Raw genomic sequence first — 8,683 nt, forward strand, 5'->3', positions numbered from 1 at the left:
AAACTTAGAGTGAGGCTTGGAATCCTCTCCCCCACCCTGAATAAGATACAATTTTTGGTTATATACAGAAGCATCATGGCACAGATCCACCATAACAATCTTTTGTTAAAGAAATGCAATTACAATTCAGAGTAGTATCATAAATGTAGAACTACTTTATATCTAGAAAGAGAACAATACCACTAGCAGCAGATTCAAATGTTTCTCAGCCACGCACTTGTCTTACTGTAGGCTAGATTATAGCTTGGTCCTTGTAGGATTTTTTTTTTTAGTGCGCCCTCCATGAAATCTTTGCTTTGAACCATGCATTGATAACCAGTTTTCAGACTTGTCAGAGGACGTTAGAGTTGAATCTTCTTGATGTAATCATTGACTTAAACAACAGCTTTGGAGTAAAGCTGCCATTTTGGATCTTTTAAAAATTCTTCCAAATGTCATCAATGATTAGTGCCAAATCAATTGATATGGGATTCTCCTATGGCTTTATCTTATGGGAAGTTAATATGAATTGTCTCTGAGGAAGAAAAAGCTCAGCTACGAGAAGTGAAAAGGAAAATATGGTCTCTTCAACTGAACCATATGTGCTCTAGCAATCCTAAAACAGAACTAGAATTGCTGTATTACAGAGGAGCACCTAATAAGATCCTAAATGGAAAATATGGAGTTTATTAAAGCTTTCTAACAGCTGTTTTTTCTTCTGTGATATAAAATGGACACACAAAGGAAATTGTTACTGAAACTAAAGCGGGGGATCAGGTACTCAATGACAGCCAGGAATTAAGAGTCCTTTAAAACTTTCCTCTCCTTTTTATTCTTCTGGCATGTCATACCCTGAAAACATGAGCTTCTTGGCCAAAGTTAACTTACCCAAATTTGCTGATAAGGAAAGGGAGGCTCTGGAGTCACCTATTCTGTTATCTGAAATACAAGATGTTACTGAACTACTGAAGTCATGCAGTGGGAATACGTTGGACTCAGTGGATTCTCCACAAATTTTTACAAAACTTTTGCACCTCAGCTTTTCTGTTTGTACTTAGCACTTTCCAATCTGCAGTGGAAATTGGAGTGCTGCCCAAAATCTGCCTACACTCTTGCTAGTTAGTACTACCAGAAAGAAAACCAGCCATTAACTGCTCTTGCTGTAGGTCAAATTCTTTGTTAGATATGGATGCAAAAGACAAATGAGGGACAGAACTTTGTTTCCCATGCTGTCTGCAGTACTATTCAAGTTATGGAAGAGGGAGATATTAGTAAGGGTCAGAAAGGCACACGCCACACACAGATTATATCCTGTAGTGTAATCACTTCAGACACAGAGCTCTGAGTCTATGTACTGTTAATGGCAGTGCTGCTGTTCTTACTTTACCTTCAAGCTCACCTGTTACAGGTGTTGTCTCTTGCATTCAGCAGCAGCATAAGGACATACTTTTCTCAACTTGGAGTTTGTTTCACTGTTCTTTCTTCTCCTTCTCTCCACCTGCTCCTGTCATGTTACAGCTGCTGGCCTCATTTCACTGTTAACAATATTTAACATCAAGTGCATAACCTTTTAATAATCTAAATTTCCCAGAAATGAATCTCAGCTTGTCACCATTCCCAGTGTTTTGGCCTCATGGAAATTTGTTCTCATCATGGAATTACTTAAGTGTGGCTCTGATCAGTCGTCTCCACTGACGCTTCACAGTAGTCTCCACTTTTGTGCAGAATAAGATACTCTTTAGCGCTCCTTGTATCTAAAATGTTTTAATGCAAATCAAGATCTCCACCTAAAAGTTTTATAACAGCCTGGTTGGTTTTTGTTTTGGTTCACTTTCTAGGCTGGATCAGTACATGTACGAATTCGAAGAGATGCTAATGAACAAATGGTACTTGCTCATGTGACTAATCGACTGTATACTCTAGTCTCTACTTTGACTGTTCAGATTTTCAAAGATGATTGGATCAGACCGACCTTAACATCTGGGCCTATTGCAAACAATATGTTGAATCTTTCAGATCATCATGTTATTCCAATGCCACCTTTAAAGGCTACTGATAATTTGAACCCTGTTACATCCACTCCAGCTAAACCTAGCAGCCCACCTCCAGAATTTTCTTTTAACACACCGGGCAAAAATATGAACCCAGTTATCCTTTTAAACACTCAGACAAGACCCTATGGATTGGGCCTTAATTATGGATCTGTACCTTACAGCAGTGTATTCAATCAAGGACTTGGAATTTCGGGGATGGGAGCAACTCAAGGATTCAGGACTGGTTTTACACATGTCCCAAGCAGATACGGAACTGGCACTCGAGGTCAACCCCAGCCATAATAAACTCTATTTTGCGTTATTTATTGTACACAAGGGTATTGATTTAATTTTTTTTATTTTAATTGCCCAGCCTTTGTAAACCATTAGACCATTTTAAATTACTGGGATCAATTGTTTATATTCATTAAACAGTTAAATAGCATTTCCACTTTTTTATGTTCATATATATGATGCAACAAATTCTTGACAGACTTGTGAAACTTGCATATAGTTTTTACAGCTACTGAATTTATTCACATGCAAATGTTACCTTTCTTTTTCCTCCAATAATGTGCTGAAGTATAACGTGAACATAGTTTCATGCGAGAGCAAAATTGTGAAGGCAGAGCATCCTCCATTCTTTTCAACTGCGAATTGTTTCTGAATTGTTTACTGAATGATTGTGCAACAGCAATGGTTCATCTGTTCTGCCTCAGTTATTTTTTTTCTTAAAAATTATGATCACTGTTTGATCAATCTTTGGCAAAGTCACAGTTAGATTTTCCTCTGTTGGAAAAGTCTTTTTTCTCAATACACATTTTACTGTCCAGTATGAGGAAAAACTAAGGCTTTTAAATTTCTTATTGACATTAAGGAATCGTTTATTTCAAAATTTTATTTCTTGTTGATTTTATTGAGGTACAAAGTGGTCATCAACTGTTTTTTTTGTAGCTGTTCCATACTCATATTTGTATTTTTTTTATTTAATTGCAAAATTACATGACAGTATACTGGGAAATAAAATATTAGAAACTCCGTATTTTAGAAGCACCTCTTTCTTACTTATGGCCAGTCCCGTAACAGTAGGAACAAGGTAAATGGCTTTGGCATGCATAGTGGATGGCTCACGCTTGTTAAGCCACTAGTACATCCTTCAGATTGTTGAAAGTGCCCTTTCATTCCATTGTGACTTTGTATTTCTCCTGTAGATCTTCAGAAAACAGTTCACCATGTATACACCTAGTTCACAAGCATAGTATATATCAATGGTGCTGAAAAAGAGAACGCAGTATATGGCAGTGATGCTCTGCTTTTGTGGTACTGATAGGGTGACCAGACAGCAAGTATGAAAAATCAGGACAGGGGGTGGGGGGTAATAGGAGACTATTTAAGAAAAAGACCCAAAAATCGGGACAGTCCCTATAAAATCGGGACATCTGGTCACCCTAGGTACTGAGGGCCATATTGGCAACATGGCTGTGTCTAATTTTCATGTACACTTACCTGTTTTTTCTAATAAATATTAGGGCTGTCAATTAATCGCAGTTAACTCATGCGATTAACTCAAAAATTATCATGATTTAAAAAAATAATCGTGATTAATCGCAGTTTTAATTGCATGGTTAAACAATAGAATACCAATTTAAATTTATTAAATATTTTTGAATGTTTTTCTACATTTTCAAATATATTGATTTCTATTACAACACAGAATACAAAGTGTACAGTGTTCACTTTATATTTTTATTACAAATATTTGCACTGTAAAAATGATAAAATAAACAGTATTTTTAATTCACCTCATACAAGTACTGCAATGCAATCTCTTTATCATGAAAGTGCAATTTACAAATGTAGATTTTTTGTTGTTACATAACTGCACTCACAAACAAAACAATGTAAAACTTTAGAGCCTGGAAGCACACTCAGTCCTACCTTTTGTTCAGTCAATTGCTAAGCTAAACAAGTTTGCTTACCTTTATGGGAGATAATGCTGCCTGCTTCTTATTTACAATTTCACCAGAAGTGAGAATAGACTTTCGCATGGCACTTTTGTAGCCGGCATTGCATGGTATTTTATGTGCCAGATATGCTAAACATTCGTATACCCTTTCATGCTTTGGCCACCATTCCAGAGGACATGCTTCCATGCTGATGATGCTTGTTTAAAAAAAAGCGTTAATTAAATTTGTGACTGAATTCCTTGGGGGAGAATTGTACATCTCTTGTTCTGTTTTACCCGCATTCTGCCATATGTTTCGTGTTATAGCAGTCTCAGATGATGACTCAGCATATGTTGTTACATTTTAAGAACACTTTTGCTGCAGATTTGACAAAATGCAAAGAAGGTACCAATGTGAGATTTCCAATAACCACACTTGACCCAAGGTTTAAGAATCTGAAACGCCTTCCAAAATCTGAGAGAGAGAAGAAGAGTGAAGCATGCTTTCAGAAGTCTTAAAAGAGCAATGCTCCAATGCAGAAACTACAGAACCCAAACCACCAAAAAAGAAAATCAGCCTTCTGCTGGTGGTATCTGATTCAGATGATGAAAATGAAAATGCATCAGTCTGCACTGCTTTGGATTATTATTGGGCAGAACCCATCATGAGCATGGACACATCCTCTGGAATGGTGGTTGACACATCAAGGGAATATGAATCTTTAGCACATCTGGCACGTAAATATCTTACGACACTGGCTGCAAGAGTGCCATGCAAAGGCCTGTTCTCATTTTCAGATGACTGTAAACAAGAAGCGGGCAGCATTATCTCCTGCAAATGTAAACAAACTTGTTTGTCTGAGCCATTGGCTGAACAAGAAATAGGACTGAGTGAACTTGTTGGCTCTAAATTTTACATTGTTTTATTTTTGAATGTAATTTTTGTACATAATTCTACATCTGTAAGTTTAACTTTCAAAATAGATTGCACGACAGAACTTGTATTAGGTGAATTGAAAAATACTATTTCTTACAGTGCAAATATTTGTAATAAAAAAAATACATAGTGAGCACTATACACGTTTTATTCTGTGTTGTAATTTAAATCAATGTACTTGAAAATGTAGAAAACATCCAAAAATATTTAAATGTTTTTTATTATTTAACAGTGCAATTAATCACGATTGATTTTTTAATTGCACAATTTATTTTTTAATTGCTTGACATCCCTAATAAATATGCATATAGCCATGTTCCTCCAGGGTCCAAAAGTGTATCCCAAAAGGGCTCCTCCCTTTTCACCTTCCCATTTCCCCTTTGCTATGATGATCCTGTGGAAGGGCCTTCTGGCAATATTGCTTTTTATTATTTCCCTTGCCCCTATTGTCTTCCACACCATTCAACTCCTCAGACACAAGTGTTCTCTACATTGTCTTCTTCATCTCTCAGCTCTACACAAACAGGTTGCCCATTCATGTCATCCTTGCCACCCAGCTCACCATACACAGACTTGTCCCTCCCACTATCCTCGGCACAGAGGCTCTCCCTTTTCTAGCTTGCATGCTCACCAAATTAGTCCACCCATCTTAGATATTCATAGAACACCAATCACCATAGTCAGTATCTAGGTGACCCACAAGTTGAAATCTAATCAGATGTTATCTGAAGATAATGTGTTTGACCAGAAGGATAAAGGCCTTTGTCTTCCAGAGCTGGTTAAGTTAAGAAACAAACACTTCCCTGGAGCTTAAATCTTCACTAGTTGTGGAGTTTTGCCATTCCACACACGAAGAAATCATTTTCACTTTATCTCCCCATTACTCGCATCAGTCCACTCAGACACATGGATGAGGGCTTCCCAGGGGAGAAAAAAAAAGTGTTCTGTAGAACAGTACTTTGGTGGGGACTGCCTGGGGCCCATCTGCTGAGAACCACAGCTATTGAGTACATTTTCACATGAGTTACAGGTGGGATCTAACTCTTAGGACAGGCCTATACTACAAACTTGCATCGGCACAGTTGCATGACTGTAGCGCTTCTGGTGAAGATGCTCTAAGCGGACGGGAGAGAGCTCTTCAGTCAGCTTAATAACTCCACCTCCGCAAGAGGAGGTTGCTGTGTCGGTGGGAGAAGCTCTCCTGTCAACATAGCACTGTCTACACAGGGGGTTAAGGTTGGCATAACTGTCACTTGGGTGTGGATTTTTCACACTCCTGAGTGATGTAATTGTACCAAAGTAAGTGTGTAGTGTAGACCTGACCTACTCTTCCTAGCCGATGAATGAATGACAGACAGACAGTTCAGTAAAGTGTTAGAAAGTATAATGGTATCTGGAAACCAAGCATAAGCTAGTGCTAGTGAACTTTGAAGTAGTGTATATTTTCATCTAGAAGAACCCTTGGTTCAATAATCGCCTTTGTTTAGTAACCTCACCTTCATTATGCAGTTTTTAATAGAAGTTGCATACGTTTAGGGTAAAATTCACCCCAGTACAGAGGATATTAAACAGGCCCTTTGTACTTCTTAAGCCTACGTTCTATCACCCTCAATATAGCAGTTTTAGCAACATAAAAACTGTTCTTTACAGTATAATACTTTAGCTACGTTTAAGAATTGTCTTTACTTGTTACATTGATTTTTTTTTCATTTTTGTGAAATATATCTATTGTATTCATTGCACCTGTTTGCTTGCTTTTAGTAGAAGCCACACTTTAAATTGAAGACGCATTAGATTTAAAGCCCCAAAAGAGAATTGAATCCACAGCTTCTTATGAGAGATTCAGTATTTTTACTGAACTGTGCAATATTACTACACTTAACAAGTATTTTTGAATTGCTGCTTTACTGCACATACCACAGACGTGCAGGTAACAGGCTCTAATAGAAATACAGCTCTTCAGCTGACTGACTGTTGTACATATGTTCATAATATGTGTAGAATCAGGATAGAGTAAAATTAGAAAAAACAATTTGACTCCCATCTTTAAAATCTCTTGATGTGAGGAAACAAATTAAAGGCAATTGTGATTCTTAAAAATAGAGAAAAACATAACTTGTGTAAAGAATTCTGTCATTGTCTTGTATGTCGATTGATGTTTGAATCGCATAATAGATGGTCTTTTAGTTTTCACAGTCATGTAGATTATTAACAGAATTGAATGTATATATTTTGTAAATAACTTTATATATGACACTTCTGATACAAGATTTTTGTCATCCTTTTGCCTTTGCTAATTGTATTTTAAATTTCACTGTTAGCTGGTCACAATCAGTGTGTTTGGTATCTAATCACACAAAAAAGCAAGTATCTGTGTACATTAAATGGGAAATGCTGATTTTAATTGTATTCACGTTCATGGCCATGAGGCTGGTGCCCCAGCAGGATATCATCCAGGGTTTGTGTGGACTGTATTTTGTTGTACAGAGGAGGCTGGCAGGAAGGGATAGCTTAGTGGTTTGAGCATTGGCCTGCTAAACCCAGGGTTGTGAGTTCAATCCTTGAGGGGGCCATTTAGGGATCTAGAGCAAAAATTGGGGTTTGGTCCTGCTTTGAGCAGGGGGTTTGGACTAGATGATCTCCTGAAGTCCCTTCCAACCCTGATATTCTATAATTCCACCTAGCAGAGGATTCTGGGTTAACCAGTAAATCAGCTCCAAATGCAATCTCACAGGGCAGTGAGTGCTGCAATGGAAGTAAGCAAATTGTATGGCCTGACTGGATCTGAGAGATTGTAAATTCTTGGGGACAGTCTTTTTTTGTTTGTGGATAGAGTTCCTACAAGGATGGGGTTCTGGTCCATAACTGGGGCTCCTATGCATTACTGACTGCAATACAAGTAAAGTAATACATTGTCATCAGAGAAAGATCCTTTGTGTAACAATACTTAGTGCTTTTCCATCTTTGAAAAAGTGTGTGTGGTGCTGGTTATAACAAAGGCTCTGGTAGCAGCCACTGCATCCCTACAGAAACCAAAGATTCAAGAACTGTCATATTTAGGAGACTGACTGGTGGTAGCTCTATCCAAGAAGGAAGTCCAAGCAGCAATTTTACAAGTTGTGGATCAGCAGATGGCCTGGAGTTCTTCATCCTTGCTGTGTCCCACCTGGGCACAGTATTCGCCATGCAGATAGGGAAGGGGAGATGTTGTCCCGATGACATTTCTTTTTTATAAAGACTTACTGTTTCCAATGTGCTCTGAATTGGCACACCACCAATGTCCTGCCATTTGTCTTCTGAGGCAATGGTAAGTGGTGACCCTGACTTTCTTTTACCAAGTGTTGTTTTTTTCTCTGGGCGTCTGTCTGATTGGACCAATGAGACCCCACCCCAATTTGATTTGTCAGTCAATTTAGGGTTTCCTCTGGCTAAGTCTGTGGTTTTTAGCTGCCGTCTAGGCTCTTATTGTTCTGGGTCACTCATACCTTCCAGCACCTGCTCTCTTCCAGTTGCACTGTGGACCATTTCCTTTGCTGAGGCCTTCCTCCATCCTGGATCTGAGACTTGTGCCATTCCAGGTAAGCCTCTTTTGATGAGTCCCAGGGACTGGAAACTCTTTAGGGAGGGTCCCTGGTTCTCTTATGAGCCCAGGGAAGGAGTGTTTCCTGAACCACTGGACCTTCTTGTCATGGCCAAGAATAGTCTCACACCCAGAGCTGAGCTATCGCAACCCATTGAAGTCAATGATATCTGTGTCTGCTCAGTGCCTTTCAGTTCAGGCCCTAAATA

At 38.5% G+C, this 8,683-nt stretch overlaps 1 protein-coding gene across 9 annotated transcripts in view; it reads left to right on the forward strand.

The window, feature by feature from the left end:
* SLC30A6 (solute carrier family 30 member 6) overlaps nt 1–4,950 on the forward strand; it is a 44,362-nt gene extending 39,412 nt beyond the window's left edge. For all 9 annotated transcript variants that reach the window (XM_073338332.1, XM_073338333.1, XM_073338334.1 and 6 more), the window contains one exon: nt 1,818–4,950. In XM_073338332.1, the coding sequence (XP_073194433.1) occupies nt 1,818–2,315 (498 nt within the window). In that variant the 3' untranslated portion in view covers nt 2,316–4,950. The remainder of the gene's footprint in view (nt 1–1,817) is intronic.
* The last annotated feature ends 3,733 nt before the right edge of the window (nt 4,951–8,683 follow it).

Source organism: Lepidochelys kempii, chromosome 3 (assembly GCF_965140265.1).
Source record: "Lepidochelys kempii isolate rLepKem1 chromosome 3, rLepKem1.hap2, whole genome shotgun sequence".
Classification (NCBI taxonomy): Eukaryota; Metazoa; Chordata; order Testudines; family Cheloniidae; genus Lepidochelys; species Lepidochelys kempii.